Source organism: Macaca thibetana, chromosome 15 (assembly GCF_024542745.1).
Source record: "Macaca thibetana thibetana isolate TM-01 chromosome 15, ASM2454274v1, whole genome shotgun sequence".
NCBI classification, from domain to species: Eukaryota; Metazoa; Chordata; class Mammalia; order Primates; family Cercopithecidae; genus Macaca; species Macaca thibetana.
This window is the reverse complement of record NC_065592.1, coordinates 103,709,038-103,728,756: the sequence shown is the minus strand read 5'-3', so window position 1 is coordinate 103,728,756 and position 19,719 is coordinate 103,709,038. Positions and strand designations below refer to the sequence as shown.

Genomic DNA, 19,719 nt, shown 5'->3' with positions numbered 1-19,719 from the left:
ATCCACCCCACCATCTTGCCAGTCTCGGTGGAGGAGCACCTTCCATCACAGTCTGCTGGCCCCTGCTTCTGTTTCTCCCCGATCTCCTACCCCTCTCCTGTTGCTTATCTTACCCAGGGTTGTCATTATTTTACATTATTATTATTATTATTGTTGTTGTTGTTGTTATTATTATTTGAGTCAGAGTCTTGCTCTGTCACCAGGCTGGAGTGCAATGGCACAATCTCTGCTCACTGCAGCCTCCGCCTGGGTTGAGCGATTCCCCTGCCTCAGCCTCCCGAGTAGCTGGGACTACAGGCGTGCACCACCACACCCAGCTAATTGTTTGTATTTCAGTAGAGATGGGGTTTCATCATGTTGACCAGGATGGTCTCGATCGCCTGACCTCGTGATCCACCCACCTCGGCCTCCCAAAGTGCTGGGATTACAGGCGTGAGCCACCGCTTCCGGCCGGGTTGTCATTATTTAGCGCCCTCTCTCCTCCTTGACAGTCACTTCTTGGTGTAGAAGTTTCTTCTTCATCCATGTCCTCTCAGGCTTTGGATCAGTGCCTGGCAGCGTGAGGGCAGGGGATTTCCACACTGCGTTTCTGAAACGTGATGCTCCGCCAGCTGGGGAGCATGTCTACTGCACTTACGTTGCTGAAGGAATTTTATAGCTGCCAAATTCCGTCTCAGCCCTTTCCTTGCTTTCCCAGGGATTCACTTAACAGACTCTCTCCAGCTCTGTTCCTTGTCCAAGGCTCCAAATGTGCCAGATAAAGATAAAATATAATTGTTTGAAAATAGAAAGCAACTCCCACTTGTTTTCTCAGACAATTCAAAAGCAAAGATGCCATTTTCCAAGCACTTCTGTCTGGCTTTTTGGAGAGAGATATATATATCTTTTTTTTTTTTTTTTTTTGAGACAGAGTCTAGCTCTGCCACCCAGGCTGGAGTGCAGTGGCATATTCTCGGCTCACTGCAAGCTCCACCTCCCAGGTTCACGCCATTCTCCTACCTCAGCCTCCCCAGTAGTTGGGACTACAGGCACCTGCCACCACACCCGGCTAATTTTGGTTTTGTATTTTTAGTAGAGACGGTGTTTCACCATGTTAGCCAGGATGATCGATCTCCTGGCCTCGTGATCCGCCTGCTTCAGCTTCCCAAAGTGCTGGGATTATAGGCGTGAGCCACCACACCCAGCCTAGATATTGTCTATTCAGATTGAAAGCCCACGTCAGTGAGAGATGTGTAAGCGGGGTGTGATGGCGGGAGACTCCCCACCCCCTTGTCATCTTCCTTACACCCCCTTGCTCTCTCGGTCCTGTGGGCACCTGACCAGCGGCCGGGGAGAAGCCTGCAACAGGGGGAACAACCTTCTCTTCCTTGACTCTTGCAAGGTAGGAAAGAAATTGCTCACATTGGTGGCGTCATCCCAGGAGACTGAGCTGAATCTCATAGCTTAGGCATAGCTGACATTAATCCGATCAGGCAGGTCTTAATGATTTTTCCAGCAAGAGTGGACAAGCACCTGGAGCCCGCCTCCAGACAGGGGCATGTCCAGCACATACCCGGGCAGAGGGGACTTCCATTTATGTTGGTAGTGTGGCCAGCGTCTAATCAGCAGTTAACGTCAGCTCAAAATGAGTGAAAGCGAGACAGGCAGGCGCTCATTGTTAACATATGTGCTGCCCATTTAAACTACCTTTAAGGAACCCGTAACCCAAGGAAGCAATTGCTGGTGAGCTGGAGTTAACACCAAAATCTCCTTCTTTGAATTATTATTATTTTGAGACAGAGTCTCACTATGTCACCTAGGCTGGACTACAGTGGCGCGATCTTGGCTCACTGCAAGCTCTGCCTCCCGGGTTCACGCTATTATCCTGCCTCAGCCTCCCAAGTGGCTGGGACTACAGGCGCCCACCGCCACGCCTGGCTAATTTTTTGTATTTTCAGTAGAGATGGGGTTTCACCGTGTTAGCCAGGATGGTCTTGATCTCCTGACCTCGTGATCCACACGCCTCGGCCTCCGAAAGTGCTGGAATTACAGGCGTGAGCCACCGCGCCCAGCCCCTTCTTTGATTTATTTATGGCTCCAGGTTCTGTTCTTTGAGAAAAGGGTTTTCTGCAGAAGCTTGAGAAGGTCTCCGCTATTGCAAGTGTTCAGCCTCTGCCTTAGCAAGAGAGTTCAGATAGGGATTTTAAGTCCATTTGGTTAAATTGAACACGTTCTTTTTTTTTTTTAATTTAAAGACAGGGTCTTGCTCTGTCACCCAGGCTGGAGTCCAGTAGTTCGATCTCAGCTCACTGCTGCCTCTGTCTCCCAACTCAAGTGCTCCTCCCACTTCAGCCTCCTGAGTAGCTGAGACTATAGGCACGTGCCACCATGCCCAGCTAATTTTGGTATATTTTGTAGAAACGGGGTTTCACCATGTTGCCCAGGCTGGTCTTGATCTCCTGGGCTCAAGTGATTCACCAGCCTTGGCCTCCAAAATTGCTGGGATTACAGACATGAACCACTGTGCCTGGCCTTAAATGGAACAGAATTCAGATTTCATTTGGGGATGGTCTACTCTAAATGGATGTAGGGTGGAAAGCCGAGTGCTCTCAGGCTTGTGGGGTAGGTTCCAGATTTGCTGGAAAAGAAGCTACTGAACTACAGGCCTGACGTGCTCATGCAAGGCTTGTCCTAGCATCTTCAGTCCCCTCTTCCGCCAGCAGTCGCAGCCCCCTGATGTGTCTGCTGTGGCTCACTGGCGTCACTGGACCTCTGGAGGGTGCTGAGCACCACTTTAAAATCCTCCAGGATACTTACCACGATGGCTTTCATTGGCTGAAGCCAGACCAACAGTTTCTGCAGAAAATAATTTACCACAAACTCCAACCTGGGGACCTGGAAAAGGACTGCGCCCTCCTCCCATCCATGCAGGCTGTCCCCGTGGGGACCGGGAGGAGCAGGAGGGAGAACAGCCTGCCCGTGCCTTTCTCTCTTCTGACCTCCTGTGCCTGTGACACGTGGTCTGTGCTGTCCATGCAGCAGGGCCAGGTCACACTTGTGTGTAGAGTGGGGCATGCATGTATGTCATTCTGTGAGTTCTTTGAGGCTTGGACTTCTTGGAGTCCCTCCCATCACCTTGGAACATAGTAGAGAATACATTTGTGTATTGCTTTTCTCCTTTCAAATGTTTCTGCTGTTCACCTTCTGGATTGTCATCGTTATCATAAAAGCCTTACTTGCAAACAAGGGAAGTTTGCAGGAGCATTGCCATAATGTCTCTGATGTATTAAATAGTTCAAGGGTAAGGTGAAACATGTACTGATGTTCTGGGTGTGTGCACGTATACACAAACACGTACCCATCCCTGTGTACTCTTCACCTCAAGAACCATCTTCACGCTTAATCAGTCCTCCTCTTTTTGTTCCATACTCCCTTAAAGATGTGGAATTTTTTGAAATTAATAGTCATTTTTTAGAACAGTTTTAGGTTTACAGAAAAATTGAACAGAAAATCCAGTCTTCCCATCGTCCTTCTCATAGTTTCCCTTATTTTAATGTCTTGCATTCATGTGATACGTTTATTGCCGCTGAGCTGATATTGATACATTATTATTAACTAAACTCAGTAGTTTACATTAGGGCTTGTTCTTTGTGTTTTACCTTCTATGGGTTTTGCCCAGTGTATAGTGACGTGCGCTCACCATTACATTATCATACAGAATAGTTTCACTGCCCTAAAACCCCAGTGTGCCTCCTGGAATCCCTCCCTCCCTCATAACCCCTGGCATCCACTGGCCTTTCTCCATAATCAGTCTCTGTAGTTTTGCTGTCCATGGTTTTGCACTTCTAGAATGTCATATGGTTGGAATCATACAGTATGTAGCCTTCAGATTGGCTCATTTCACCCAGTAATATGCATTTAAGTTTCCTCTCTGTCTTTTTATGGCTTGATAGCTCATTTTTTTTTTTAGCACTAAATAATACTCCAATGTCTGGATGTACCACAGTTTGTTTATCCATTTACCTACGGAAGGACATCTTGCTGCTTCCAAGTTTTGACAATTATGAATAAAGCTGCCGTAAACATCTATGTACAGGTTTTTGTGTGGACTTAACGTTTTTTACTTATTTGGATAAATACCAAGTAACAAAATTGCTGGATCTTTTTACTTCTTTGGATAAATACCAATACCAAGTAACAAAATTGCTGGATTACAAGATGCTGGATCATAAAAGAAGTCATTGGCAGGAGCTGGCACCTCCCAGAGCTCTAACAGACTTTGTGTGTTTTTACCAGGGACGATTACCACGAGGATGGGTTCTGCCAGCCTTACCGGGGAATTGCCTGCGCGCGCTTCATTGGCAACCGGACCATTTATGTGGACTCGCTCCAGATGCAGGGGGAAATTGAAAACCGAATCACAGGTGGGAGCTGCAGACCTTTCTCACAGGATGACAAGCGCACGCACAGCCACCTGTCGCACAGACGGCGGCCACTGTGTTTCATCAGTTAATGGCATGGACATTGGGTCCCTCTTCCATCTCATCTGTAGTAGAAAACCAGAGATCTTTTTTAGACGTAGTTGCAATTGCTAACATGATTTGCCCTAAAAATGTTCCTGGCCTGTATGTTTAAATTAGCAAGTGTGGGTTGCTTGGAATATACTTCTGCACTTTTAACTCAGCCAGACTGTGTGGGTGCAAAGCACTGTCCTCACTGCATCGCCAGGGCCTCCCGCCCCGGGCCCGCCACACTGGCGCAGGCAGCCTCAGCGCCCCACACTAACTCTGCCTGACTTCTCATTCTGCACTTGCTGACTCTTCTATCCTCTCTGAGCCACATTTGGTCTAAAGGCACCCAGGCCTGATTGCAGCTGTCTGGGGAAAGAGTCGCGGGTCATCAGTGGTAGGGATGCTGCAGTGAACACATATTTTTGTCAGTCCTGGGTTTCCAGAGAACAAAGCCAAGGCTTTGGGTACCTGGTTCAGGGTCTGAGAAAGTGGCGGGTCATTTAGGAACTGCAGCTGCTCATCCTTGGTCTCTTTAGGGCTTAACTTCTCTGATAGGCTGTCCCAGTTCCAAGCATACAACTCATTGGTGGGGTCCGGGGTCCTTCTTAGGGGAAAGGCCTTGGAAAGCAAGAAAATGAATTAGACAGAAGTCCTACAGAGCCCTCCTCCTGCTGTCCCTGCTCTCCCCACAAACACATACACGTTTTCTCTCCAGACCCCATAAGGAGCAAGAAATATCCTGTGCAGACGGCAGGTGCCCCAGCACCTCAGTTTAGTTGGATCCTCCCCATGGGAGCGGGAGGCTCTGCTGCAGGTTAGAATCAGTGGGTGATCTCTGATGCCCGTGCTCCCAGGAGAGGGTGATGGGGCAAAGGGGATACAGGGCACTGACCTGGTAAGGGGTGACAATGAGGATCCAAGGCAAAAAGTCACCTCATGTCACTGACAAGCCCTTCTAAGTTCAGGTCACCCTCAGACTAGAGAGCCGAAGGTCACATTCACGGTCACAGAAGAGACTGCCTGGCCCATGCTGGTACAGAGACCTCTGAGGACAGGGCCGGGGGTCCTGTGCAAAGTGAAAGTGCCATCATGAGACAGAGAGGAACCTGGAGGTGCCATCCTGTTCCAGCGGGACGTGGTTTTGAGAAGACAGCTACCTCTCACTGCAAAAGCTTTCTTTGCCATTAAAGTAGGACTTCTCAAAGGATTTTACCGAAACACACAGTGGGAAATAGAGAGTGTACTTTATACCATGACTTAGTATACACATACGTGTATTTCACTCAACTGCCATAGGTTATAGGGAATAACTTTCACCCTTCCTAAAAGCGGTGCACTTGGATTTTTCTCTTCGGTTTTATTTCATTAAAGAAAAAAGTGGCTGGGCGTGGTGGCTCATGCCTGTAATCCTAGCACTTCGGGAGGATTGAGTGCTAGGGAGGCTGAGGGGGGCAAATCACGAGGTCAAGAGTTCAAGACCAGCCTGACCAATATGGTGCAACCCCCGTCTCTACTAAAAGTACAAAAAATTAGCTCGGCATGGTGGCGGGTGCCTGTAATCCCAGCTACTCGCGAGGCTGAGGCAGAAAAATCACTTGAACCCAGGAGGTGGAAGTTGCAGTGAGCCCAGATTGCGCCACTGCACTCCAGCCCCAGCAACAGAGCAAGACTATCTCAAAAAAAAAAAAAAAGCCCTTAGTAGGAACCGTGTGCACTCTGACATCCTCTAGTCTGTTCTTATCGTCTTTTAAAATGCTAGCCACACACTCCAGAATTAATTAGACACCCCACTAATTGGCAAGCACTGATCCAGGGCACACGATTGTCCCTCAGTTATCTCTTCAGGAGTTGTTTAAGGAATCAACTTACATCCAAGCAGCCTGGTTTTATAGCAGCTTTTAGAGAAGAGTGTAGAATGAGGATTTTCTAGGTCGGTGGCTTTTCGAAAACAATAAATTTGAAGTTGCCCTCAACAGACTTGTGGTTTTGAAATAAACATAGTAATGACTGTTGTGTGCAGTGTTCTGTTAGAAAGCGTTGTGTGACATTCAGGGTGTGGACAGATAACAGGATGTGAGTTGTTGGATCTCTTTGGTGCCTAGAATTGCACTTTCAGAAAGAAGCAGTACATTCTCAGGGTGAGGAGAAGGAGAAAGGAGGAATGCTATAAAGATGAGTGGAGACATCGCATCAGTGGATTAGCCCAAGACAAGTGACAGCTTTGGCGTTCTTAGGCAGTCTTTCCCTGTCCGGGGGTCAAGGCCTACCTACATTTTTGACAGCCTTCCATATAATCCCAAATCTGTAATGATGGGATTGAACCGGACTGAAGCCCCAGTTCTTCCTCCAAATCCAAGACATCCTGTATTGTAACCGCTTACCCTCTCTGTTCCTCCATTTAAATATCGGCCACAGGAACCCGGAGGAGGGGAGGTGATGTGACGAGCACAGCAGTGCCCGCATGCAGTCAGGACAGTGCGGCTGCTCCCGCCCACTGACACCACCTGTTACCCGACCCCTGGGCCCGTTCATGCCGAGGGCCACGTTATAGGCTGTGTGTGCACTCTCATGTCCCAGTGTGGGGTCTCAAATCACCCTTCAGGTACAGAAACAGGCCCGGAAAGGCGTGAGTGATACCACAAAGTGATCACGCACGAGGCTGTTCCCCCACACAGCTGCCCCTCCTGTTCCTGGTTGGGTTCCCAGAGAATGACTGACAGCGGCACTGCCACCTGCTGGCCAAACCTGGCACAGCACGTACACGCTTTCCTTGCCTGGAGGTCAATTGAGGCCAGCATTCTGGACAGCCCTCTGTATAATCACCAAATAATCGCCAAATCTGTAATGATGGGATTGAACTGCATTCATGGGTGGAGCTATGGCTCCTCAGGGACTAAATGCCAGCTTCTCAGCTGGGTGTGCAGGCAAAGGGGCCTGTCTGCCTCCAGTGTCCCCAAGCTCAATTGTAAACCAGCCTTTCACAGGTGAAAGTGGGGTAGTGAGCCCAGGGCAGGCCGTTGCAGTCCTTAGAGTCCTGCCTTGGCCAGCTTCTTCGTCCCTACCAGTGTCCAGCCATGCCCCCAGGTGCAGCAGATCTCCCCCCAATGCCCCCACTTTGTTCCCGAACTCACCTCATAGTCTCACTGCCACGCTGCATCCTCTGACATCTTGCCCTTAAAAAATAAACTTCCCTACCAAAGGGGGCTCTGGATCTTGGGGTTTCTCTGCTCCCCCTTATCATAGAACCTTCCAGAGTTTTAAGGCGGCCCTCCTTCCACTTTGTTGCTGTCACCGTCTTGACTTTCCACATTTTACCAGCTGCCTGCCTCCTCCAGCTGCAGTTCACAGCGCTGAGCTGACTCCCTCTTCTGGGACATTGGGAAGCCCCGGGCTGGGTACTGCACCTCTTGGCTTCTCCACACATAGCGGGTCCTTAGGATCTGCTTTTGCATCTGAACTCTGAACCATCCTGTCCTGGAAGAAGCACCTAGCGGAGTGAGCCAGAGGGCCGAGTTTTCCTTCTTTCTCGTTCTGCTTCTGATGTTTCTAAGTGAGGCCTGGGACCAGGGGCTTTTCTGTGTCTGCTGCAAATCAGAGCAGGTGATGGCAGGCTGGCCTGCTGGTGGGGAGCCTCTCCAGGGTGGTGTGCGGGGCTCAGGGTTGGGGAGTCTGGGGCGGGGTATCAGGGGGCCGAGTGGGCAATCTGGGATGCGGGGCTGGGGGTGGGGACTGGATGAATGTCAGGGGCGCGAGGTGGGTCTACCGCTAACGCGAGTCTCGCGGACTCTGCAGCGGCCTTCACCATGATCGGCACCTCTACGCACCTGTCGGACCAGTGCTCGCAGTTCGCCATCCCATCCTTCTGCCACTTCGTGTTCCCTCTGTGCGACGCGCGCTCCCGGGCACCCAAGCCGCGTGAGCTGTGCCGCGACGAGTGCGAGGTGCTGGAGAGCGACCTGTGCCGCCAGGAATACACCATCGCCCGCTCCAACCCGCTCATCCTCATGCGTCTGCAGCTGCCCAAGTGTGAGGCGCTGCCCATGCCCGAGAGCCCCGACGCTGCCAACTGCATGCGCATCGGCATCCCGGCCGAGAGGCTGGGCCGCTGTGAGTGCCCGAGGGCCCCGGGCGGGACCGGTGGGCGCAGGGATTGTAGGGCCCTTGAAATGTGTATAGGGCGGCGGGTAAAGCCCAGGGAGCTCCATCTGTCCGGGCCCCGCGGAACCCCGTTAGCAGCTGAGAGCCCCACAGCCCAGACCTCCATTCCAGCAGGGCAGCAGGTGGGGCCTTGGAGCAGGGGCTTTGGAGCCTTTCAGCCCAGGGCTCGCATCTGGGCTTGCACTGTGTCCAGCTGTGGGACTCAGGAGAAGTCCCTCCACCTGCTTGAGCCTGGGATTTCCCTTCCCTGAAATGGGAGTGATCTCATTTCCTGTGGAAATGGCTGTTGGGGGCATGAGAGGAGACAGGGCCAGCTTCCTGATTTTCCCGATGGTCAGCACACACTCGGGCGCCCGGGGAAATGCAGACTCTCAACTCCTGCCCCAACCTCCTGAAACCTGGAGGATCGGTCCCCAGAAACCTGCAGGATCTTTAGCTTTGGACAGTGTGAGGCCCGCGGAGATGCTGCAGGACCGGCCTGGGGGGCACCAGAGAAGAACCTGTGATGATCAGGCATGGCTAGGGAAGGAAATACTGCAAGCACCCTGCACCTTTCTCCAGCTCCCTGCATCGTGGGCCTAGGGGATAAGCGTGGGGGATGGGGACAGTTCTGAGCCCGGGGCCTGGGTGTGGCCTTTTTGGGGTCTGCACAGGACGGAGGAGCATGCTCCCTACTGCCCCTCTTGCTGGCAGCAGAGCAGCCCCTGCCCTCTGGAGGCTTAGTAAACCGCAAGTTGTTGAGCCCCAGAAGGGTGACCATGGCCAGTCAGGGTGACAGACACAGGACAGGGAGCCGTGCTGATGTCCCTGAGGAAAACCGTTGGCTCACATCACTGCATCCATCAGGGTTGTTGCTTCCCTGAGGACTGAGACCCAGGGAACGGGCCACCTCCGCCAACGCTCCAGGACTGTATTTACCATGGTTGGCTAATCTGGGGGTCCAGGAATGGGGAGGACTTCTTACCAGGACAGTGAGGGCCTGGTCCCCGGGCCCATTGCCTGCATTTCAACCCTCACTGTGACTCTGGGCAAGTTGCTAAGCTCTCATATCCTTATATTCCGTGGGGATGACACCAATACTAACCCGTGGGGCTGGAATGCAGGTCAAATGAGGCAATATTTAGGAAGGGGTTGTTTTGTTTGTTTGGTTTTTTTGAGACAGATTCTCACTCTGTCACCTAGGCTTTAGTGCAGTAGCACAGTCTCAACTCACTGCAACCTCCACTTCTCAAGTTCAAGCCATTCCCCTGCCTCAGCCTCCTGAGTAGCTGGGACTACAGACGTGCACTACCGCACCTAGCTAATTTTTGTATTTTTAGTAGAGACGGGGTTTCACCATGTTGGCCAGGCTGGTCTCGAACTCCTGACCTCAAGTGATCCACTCACCTTTTGAGCCATGGTGTCCAGCCAGAAGGGTTTAGAGCAGCCTCACACATGGTAAACACTACAGAAATGTTCACCAAATGCACACCCCAACCCCAGGATTCCTTCATGGAGGTGTCGTGGCCTGTACTGTTCTCACCCATGGCTGAGCAGGGTACCCTGAGGTGGAGGGGCCGGGCCTGGGAGTTCGCCCCTCTTGCCCGCACAGTTGGCTTTCTTCCTAGAGCAAGTGATCCTGAGGCTGGGGGTAACACCGTCATTCTGGTGGGGGGGGTGGTGTGCAAGTGCCTCATGGGTCCTAGAGATGGTCTGGGGGCTGTGGAATAACTTCCGACAGTTTCCTTCCCCATATATATCCCTGATGTGCCCTGCATTTAATTTGTGGGCTTGGGACTTCAATAAGCCATTACTTTTAATGCCTCTTTTCTGGTAAGTTATGTGAAATCTTTGGATCTTTTGGAAATTCTAGTTTGGGCATGTGTAGGCAGAATGGTTTTTTTGTACCCCGGAGGTTTTCCTAACATGTTTTCCTTGTTCAGACCATCAGTGCTATAACGGCTCAGGCACGGATTACAGAGGAACGGCAAGCACCACCAAGTCAGGTCACCAGTGCCAGCCGTGGGCCCTGCAGCACCCCCACAGCCACCACCTGTCCAGCGCAGACTTCCCTGAGCTTGGAGGGGGGCACGCCTACTGCCGGAACCCCGGAGGCCAGATGGAGGGCCCCTGGTGCTTTACGCAGAATAAAAACGTACGCATGGAACTGTGTGACGTACCCTCGTGTAGTATGTATTCTCTCTCTTTTTTTACTGTGTTGATTGTTGAGTGAACCTTGTGATGAGGGCGTTCTGTCCTGACCTGAGTCGGGGTGTGCCTCTGTACAGTGGCGACCTCTGATCTTACCACGGTGACCATTTTAAATAAAGCTTTTGGGCCAAGCGCAGTGGCCGATGCCTGTAATCCCAGCACTTCGGGAGGCCGGGGCGGGCAGATCGCTTGAGGTCAGGAGTTCAAGACCAGCCTGATCAACATGATGAAACCTCATCTCTACTAAAAATACAAAAATTAGCTGGGTGTGGCGGCACACACCGGTAATCCCAGCTACTCAAGAGGCTGAGGCAGGAGAATGACTTGAGCCCGGGAAGCGGAGGTTGCAGTGAGCAAAGATGACCGCACTGCACTCCAGCCTGGGCAACAGAGTGAGACCCTGTCCCGAAAATAAATAAATAAATAAATAAATAACACAAGTTGTCACTGGTTATGAAAGTAACATCTGACCATTATGAGACATTTTAAAATACAGAGAAGTCTGAAGAGTCATGTGCAGATCACCCCTAATGTTACCACCCAGCAGTGACTTGTTTGCATTTCGGCCCACCGCCTTCCACCAGCCCTTTTCCCGCGTATGGATGGTCCTGGGATATTCACTTTGACGTTTTGTTTCTCCATTAACATTATCGCCCAGTGCGGTGGCTCACAGCCTGTAATCCCAGTACTTTGGGAGGCCAAGATGGGTGGATCTCTTGAGCCTAGGAGTTTGAAACCAGCCTGAGCAACATGGCAAAGACCTGTCTCTACAAAAAATACAGAAATTGCCCAGGTGTGGTGGCGCGCCTGCTTGGGTGGTGGAGGTGGGAGGACTGCTTGAGCCAGTAGTTCAAGGCTGCAGTGAGCCGTGATGGTGCCGCTACACTCCAGCCTGGGCAACGAAATAAGACCTTTTCTCAAAACCAAAAAATGCTATTCTTGCTCAGTATTTCCTAATATCAGTAAAAATAGTTCCCTTCCACCCACCAGCTTTTGAGCTTTTCACTGCTTCTCAGGTTTGGTGGAGTGAGGAGAAAATAGAATGCATTGCTTGTCCCCATTGCTTGCAAGCGTGTCTGTGATGTCATGAATATGGAAGCGCGTGTAGTTAATGGTTGACAGCTTTAACAGTTCTCACCTCTGTCTTCGTCATGCCCGGTTCGCCAGTTCCAGGCAGCAGGGTAACCAAGGCCGGGCTGGGAGCTGGAAGCAGCGATTGGTGAATGAGTGGGCACCCGCTATAAAGAGAGAGCAATGGGTGAAGCAAGGCTGGGTTCACCGTGCACCTGGAGACCTCCTGGGGCGCAGGCCCGCATGTCTCTACTCCGAAGTGCAGGAAGTAAACACTGGCACTGATGACCTTCCTGACATGTGATTCAGCAGCTCCAGATTTGGCATTGCCTCTGGCTCAGCAGATCAGACACAAATCTTCAAGAATGTGTTCATTATGGGAGAACAAATTTTAAGAATGAAATTATCAGTCATTCAAATTGCGGTCTAGGCACTCTGGAGCACGCTAGACCTTAACGGTTTCCTGCAATGAAGGATGGCCCTGTGCCCTGTAAGGAACAAAAGCAGGTTATAGGACAGAGCTGTGGTAGAGGTGCTTTTTTGCTCATTGTTTTGTTTCTGGCAAAAAAAAAAAAAAAAAAAAATGAGTGGGAGTGTGTGTGTGAGCACACACAGGCTCCTGACTTTTATGAGGTTTTGGAAAGATGGATATCAAACTTTTAGCAGTGATTTCCCCAGACCTACAAAAGTGTTCAAATATAAGACTTTTTTTTTTTTTTTTTTTTTACAGTGAGTAGGAATTACTTTTGTAATTAAAAATAAATCAAAACATGAAAAAAATATATGATTTTGGGCCAGTCAGTTATTAGAATCTTGTATTGCAGGTTTGTACTTACAGGGCATAAATGGAAGGATATTTATTGCAGAATCACTTGTGAGAGCTAAACACAAAACACACTGTTTATCAGTAGGGCTGGATGGGGCAGTTGGAGACGCCCGTTCCGTGGAGTGGCATGCGGCTGTGGAGAACACGCACGTCTATCCGCTGCAACATGAGCTGCTGTCCAAGAGATTTTATTCTGCCAAAAAACCAGGAGCAGGAAAATACGGATGATATGACTCTACTTAAAATGAAGTTCGTGTAGGCCGGGTGTGATGGCTCACGCCTGTAATCCCAGCACTTCGGGAGGCCGAGGCAGGCGGATTACGTGAGGGCAGGAGTTCAAGATCAGCCTGGCCAACGGGGCGAAACCCCGTCTCTACTAAACATACAAAAATTAGCCAGGCATGGTGGCGGGCGCCTATAATCCCAGCTACTCGGGTGGCTGAGGCAGGAGAATCACTTGAACCTGCGGGGGCAGAGGTTGCAGTGAGCTGAGATCCCACAACTGCACGCCAGCCTGGAAACAGAGCGAGACTCTGTCTCAAAAATAAATAAAGTTCATTCAACATTCGAATTAAGAAAACCATATAAAACTACTGTGTCTATATGTCAGAATAGTTGAATATCGGTTGTTCCGTGTGGTTCAACCTAAAATATATGCAAAGTTCAGAGAACACGAAACTTAACCATTTATAGTCTTCGCGAAAGAGAGCTGTTAGAAATATGATCTTTTGAAAGGCCACATTTCTATAATACCACAATTTTTCCCAGTAAGCATGAGTCGTGCTGGTAACGTTAAGTAGAGAATAAAAGCAGGTGATGGTGTCGGTGTGAGCTCACACCTCTGGTCTTGGCCTGAGAGAGGCCTGGACTGTCCTGCCAACCTTAATAATGAAAAATGAACCAAACCCTAGTAAGAAAGAAAGAATCGGCATCCCCGGTGCCCGTAAGATTTCTGGGACACCTGCCTTGGAACCCATTCAGAGGGGAAGCTGCTAGGTGGGGCCAGAAGAAAGTTTTGTTTGTTTTACTTGATTTCATCTTATTTTGGGGAGCAGGGGTGGGGCAAGGCTGGGTTTGGGACAAGGTGCTTTTTTCCTAAGGTGGCAATAGCATGTTCACTTTTAGGATTGAGTTAGCTCTTTTAGGCATCACATTGACCAGAAATCACTTGTTTGCTTCCAGATGAGGAGCGCTTTGCCCCCGGCAATGGGGCCCTCTAAGTGATACAGTTATTGGCAGGGTTAAGGAGAAAACAGAACACCGTGGTTTTCCAGGGATGTGGGAAAGTGGCTCCCTAGAGAACTCACCTTCCACCAGGCTTAGGGTCAGCCTCCTGAAATGGCGCCACTTTGCCTTACATTCAACTGCTTTGATGTGCGGGGTGTTTGGGGGCCACACAGCCTGGGAGGAGCCAGTCCTGCCGGGAGGCCTGTTCAAAACCTGAGGTCAACCTCTGCCTGCCTGGTGTGCCCCCTGTACTTTTCTGTAAATCCTGTAGAGGGAGACAAAGAGTTACTTTTCCCTGTGACAAAAAAATGCAGGGACGGTAGCTGGTAGCCTTGACTGTTGGTACCCCGTGCCTTCTAAGAATACTTATGTCCCTGTTGGATATTGTACTGGGTCAAGTGCATGGACTACTGGTGCTCTATTAAATCTAGTGCATGTTTAATTATTATCCCAAAAGAATCTGTCATCATTAATTAAAAATGTGAAGAAAACATTACAATGTTGAATGAGGAAAAGGATCATGTCTAATCCCAGTACCAAATTTCACTCACCTTGGACAAGGATCTCCAGTGAATTTCATCAACTCGTCAGTAGCTGGGGAGGCCTTGATAAAAGTGAAATTGGGCAGAGCACCTATCTCCGATGGTTTTCAAACCTCAGGAACAGAAAGCGGATGTGGTCATTATTAATATTGAGATCATTAGAATTCGTGTACTTCTTACGCTGCGTATTCCCGCTTGTTTCCAGGTTGGGCACTTTTGGGTTTTGTTTCCCCAGGATGCAGCCGGGTGTGCGTTTTTTGGTGCATCACGTTTTTTAAGGTGTGCTGTGCCCTTTCACCCTGTTGTGTAACTTAGGTGATGACCCACGTGCGTGTGAAGGTTTTGGCTGGAGGTGGAGGGTGGGTTGGTAGAGAACTTACAGTTGAAAAGGGATGTTTTCTGAAAAATCACGAAAGCCTTATTATTCACAGGTCCTCGAGACAGCAGCAAGATGGGGATTCTGTACATCTTGGTCCCCAGCATCGCAATTCCACTGGTCATCGCTTGCCTTTTCTTCTTGGTCTGCATGTGCCGGAATAAGCAGAAGGCATCTGCGTCCACACCGCAGCGGCGACAGCTGATGGCCTCGCCCAGCCAAGACATGGAAATGCCCCTCATTAACCAGCACAAACAGGTCTCCGTGCTTACGTATTCTACCTGGGTGGCTCTGCCAGGCTTAATCCTCAGGGGTTGTTCCCCCGACGTTAACTGTCTTAATTTACTTGATGCATAACACATAATTATTTTAAACTCCGCTTCATTTTGCCATTTTTTTTCTGTAAACTAAATCAGGACATGTGTGTTTTAGAAAATAAATGGCAGGCGTGTTGGTAATTCACTGCCCCAGAGTTCATGGGCTTCCCTTTGCCTGGACCATGCTGCCCCTGTGGGCCCCAACGAGCATCCTCACTGTCCGGGTGCCTCAGCTCTGCCCAGAAGACACACAAGAAAAAGAGGGCTCCAGTGCCCCCCCATAATTTTTCTTGTCACTTTTGGGTTGGGTTGGTTTTGCTTTGTTTTGTTACAGGGAAGGATAGAAGAAGAGCTCTTAAATGGGAGTAGGCAGACAGGTTACCACTAAAAGGCCACCCCTCATCCCAGAGCAGCCTTAGATGGGAGTGGGGCACTGAAACACAACAGAAGAGAACGTGTGCTGCAGCCTCTCCAGCTTGTGTTGTACAAGGGTGTTTACACTCATTGCAAAGCCGCAGGGAACATCATTCTCAGCCAGCTTTGCAGCGGCTCTTCAGGGTGGCCAGGAGGGAGCTGATGCCCTTGGCTCTTCAGCCCCAGAGTCGGTGAGGGTTTGCTGTGGGCAGGGGCTGGCCAGCGAGGCGAGCACAGAGCCCTGGGGCTTGCATGGTGGCCCAGGAACCTCTGGGGAGGATGAGGGCTGGCCACACAGGAGGAGCTGGCGTCACAGAGACTGAGAGAGATGAGGGTTCTCAGGGCTCCTATCACTTGTGGGGTACTCCTTCCAAGAACGTGTTTAACTCAGACCTCTGTAGAACAACTGGGCATTGGAGGGGACCTGGTGGGGTATGTCCGGGGCTGCCCCAGGACAGCTGGTGCCTGGGCCTGGCTGTAGGGGGGGTGTGTGGGTGTGTCCACACATGCACAAGTGGGAAGGAAGTCTGCAGTGTGTCCCAGCTGGATTTTGGAGGGACCTTATGTGTAGCCTGGTTGGGATCTGTTGAACATTGCAGACGGGAAGCAACCTTGGCATCAGAGCCGTATTTAAGGTGAAGCAGAGAGCTGTGGGTGGGCAGGCCAAGGCTGGGTGGGTGAAACCAGAGGCTCTTCTGCAAGGCCCCCCCAGTCGAGGCCGCACGGGGACTCCACTCCTCCCGGCTGCTCTGCACCTCCCTTCAGGGCTGCAGTGACAGTGATGTTTCACGTGGGGCTTTTCTTCTTGACAGGCCAAACTCAAAGAGATCAGCCTGTCTGCAGTGAGGTTCATGGAGGAGCTGGGAGAGGACCGGTTCGGGAAAGTCTACAAGGGCCACCTGTTTGGCCCCGCCCCGGGGGAGCAGACCCAGGCCGTGGCCATCAAAACACTGAAGGACAAAGCAGAGGGGCCCCTGCGGGAGGAGTTCCGGCACGAGGCCATGCTGCGAGCACGGCTGCAACACCCCAACATCGTCTGCCTGCTGGGCGTGGTGACCAAGGACCAGCCCCTGAGCATGATCTTCAGCTACTGTTCGCACAGCGACCTCCACGAATTCCTGGTCATGCGCTCGCCGCACTCGGACGTGGGCAGCACGGACGACGACCGCACGGTGAAGTCCGCCCTGGAGCCCCCGGACTTCGTGCACCTGGTGGCACAGATCGCAGCAGGGATGGAGTACCTATCCAGCCACCACGTGGTTCACAAGGACCTGGCCACCCGCAACGTGCTGGTGTATGACAAGCTGAACGTGAAGATCTCAGACTTGGGCCTCTTCCGAGAGGTGTATGCCGCCGATTACTATAAGCTGCTGGGGAACTCGCTGCTGCCCATCCGCTGGATGGCCCCGGAGGCCATCATGTACGGCAAGTTCTCCATCGACTCGGACATCTGGTCCTATGGCGTGGTCCTGTGGGAGGTCTTCAGCTACGGCCTGCAGCCTTACTGCGGGTACTCCAACCAGGACGTGGTGGAGATGATCCGGAACCGGCAGGTGCTGCCCTGCCCGGACGACTGTCCCGCCTGGGTGTACGCCCTCATGATCGAGTGCTGGAATGAGTTCCCCAGCCGGCGGCCCCGCTTCAAGGACATCCACAGCCGGCTCCGAGCCTGGGGCAACCTTTCCAACTACAACAGCTCGGCGCAGACCTCGGGGGCCAGCAACACCACGCAGACCAGCTCCCTGAGCACCAGCCCAGTGAGCAATGTGAGCAACGCCCGCTACATGGGGCCCAAGCAGAAGGCCCCGCCCTTCCCACAGCCCCAGTTCATCCCCATGAAGGGTCAGATCAGACCCATGGTGCCCCCGCCGCAGCTCTACATCCCTGTCAATGGCTACCAGCCGGTGCCGGCCTATGGGGCCTACCTGCCCAATTTCTACCCAGTGCAGATCCCAATGCAGATGGCCCCGCAGCAGGTACCTCCTCAGATGGTCCCCAAGCCCAGCTCACACCACAGCGGCAGCGGCTCCACCAGCACAGGCTACGTCACCACGGCCCCCTCCAACACGTCCGTGGCGGACAGGGCAGCCCTGCTCTCAGAGGGCACCGAGGACGCACAGAACGCCCCAGAAGACGGGGCACAGAGCCCCGTGCAGGAAGCAGAGGAGGAGGAAGGCTCTGTCCCAGAGACTGAGCTGCTGGGGGACAGTGACACTCTGCAGGTGGACGAAGCCCAAGTCCAGCTGGAAGCTTGAGTGGCACCAGGGCCCAGGGTTCGGGGACAGAAACCCCGCTGAGACCCCACGGGGACCTCAGTCGCCTTTGAGAAGACACTATACCCAGCAATCACGAGAGCCCGCCGGCCAGCGGGCTTGTTTACAGACAGGGTGAGGTGGAGCCTTGCTCCTCTCTGTCCTCTGACACAGACAGCTGTCCTGCCTAGGAGCATCCAAGCCAGGCAGGGGGCCTGGTAGCACGGCATCCTGAGGAGCAGGACACATGGTCACCCCCAGGGCTGCCTACATTGATTCTGGTGGTAGACTGGTAGTGAGCAGCAAATGCCTTTCAAGAAAATAGGTGGCAACTTCACTCCGTGTCGTATATGGAGCGAATATTTCGAAACGTTGGGAATAAGGGCCTGCAAAAGGCAGCGAGGAGGCACCTCGGTCTTGAGGTTCCCGACAAGCCATCTGGTCTGTTGCTTTGAGGATGAAGGGGCTCCATTTCTGCTGCCTCCCTGCCCAGAATATTCTCCCTTTAGCAGCCAAAGATTCGTTGGAACCGAGGCTGCCCTCTGCTGCCTGTTGGGGTCGGAAGACAAGGGGCTTCTGAAATGGGAGTTCCTGAGATATAACAAAACGTGTGCCTTTGAAGAAATGGACAGCTTTGTGTTTGGTGAAATGGTTTTAATTATACTGCATGTGTATTTTGCCCACTTTTTGGGAATTCAAGGGAAAGTGTTTCTTGGGTTTGGAATGTTCAGAAGAAGCAATATTGTACAGAACACAGTATTGTTATTTTTTTTTAAGAATCATGTACAGACCTTAAATGTAATTTATATGTTTTTAATATGCCATTTTCATTGAAGTATTTTGATCCTAAGATAATGATTTTAGTAATTTAACTGTTTACGTTACCCGTGTTGGGATCCAGCTGGTCTTGGTTTGCTTGTCTTTGTACCACGTGCACAGGAGGTCCATTCATTTTAGAGCCCCTGTTACACAGACTCACAGGCAGCCGTCTGTGCCCCGCACACATCGTTGGTCCCATTTGTAAATCCCACACCTGGTGTATCCAATAAAGTGAAACAAAGCATTTGGTTGACTCTCTTGCAGGCTGTCAGGACGCGAGGCAGCGGGAGGCAGTGCTGGACGATGGAGATGCCGAATGGTGATGATTTGGGCTGAGCCCTTTCTTGGGTTTGGGAGGTTTGCCCCGAGCCAGGAGCCCCAAGCTAATGGGGGTATCCCTTGGCAGATAAATGATGGAACTAGTCCGTGGCTTCTCTCTGTTAAGGTCTCAAATGCGGATTAGTTAATTGCAGATGGTGTGAAGATGGTCTTTGGTTTTAAACTTGTCCCCTCCTGAGGTCCCAGAGCCCCTGAGAGTTTTAAACCTGGAGCCTGGCACTTCTGGGGGCCCTGGAGCAGGGCTGAGTTCAAGGGAGGGGGTGAAAGAGAATGGGCCTCCTTCACAGGCTGCCTGCATCCCCTGCTCCATCTCCAGTGCAGTTGGCTGGTCCAAGGTACACCTGGGTCAGAGCACAGCTGTTACAGGGTCACCTGGGGAGAAGTGGCTTCAGAGCTTCCAGTATAACTGGTGTGGAGAGAGGACGCAGAGACTCGGGTGTAACAAGTCCCCTCACTTGGAGTAGATCCCACATAGTAGGTCATCAAACTGACCATGTCGACCTGAAATCTTGTCATAGGGGAGAAATCTTTCTCTTTTCTTTTTTTTTTAGACAGAGTCTCGCTCTCTTGCCAAGCTGGAGTGCAGTGGCACGATCTTAGCTCACTGTAACCTCCACCTCCCGGGTTCAAGCGATTCTCCTGCCTCAGCCTCCCGAGTAGCTGGGACTACGGGCATGCACTACCATGCCCGGCTAATT

General features: G+C 51.5%; 1 protein-coding gene across 2 annotated transcripts in view; it reads left to right on the top strand.

Annotated features, from left to right (window-relative positions):
• ROR2 (receptor tyrosine kinase like orphan receptor 2) overlaps positions 1–18,926 on the top strand; it is a 219,633-nt gene extending 200,707 nt beyond the window's left edge. Inside the window, exons 5-9 of one of the 2 annotated variants that reach the window (XM_050761247.1) lie at positions 4,276–4,403; positions 8,283–8,597; positions 10,571–10,816; positions 14,936–15,138; positions 16,424–18,926. In XM_050761247.1, the coding sequence (XP_050617204.1) occupies positions 4,276–4,403; positions 8,283–8,597; positions 10,571–10,816; positions 14,936–15,138; positions 16,424–17,866 (2,335 nt within the window). In that variant the 3' untranslated portion in view covers positions 17,867–18,926. Of the gene's footprint in view, positions 1–4,275; positions 4,404–8,282; positions 8,598–10,570; positions 10,817–14,935; positions 15,231–16,423 lie in introns of those variants that run through there. The other variant, XM_050761248.1, reaches the window with a different exon arrangement.
• Positions 18,927–19,719: the final 793 nt, after the last annotated feature.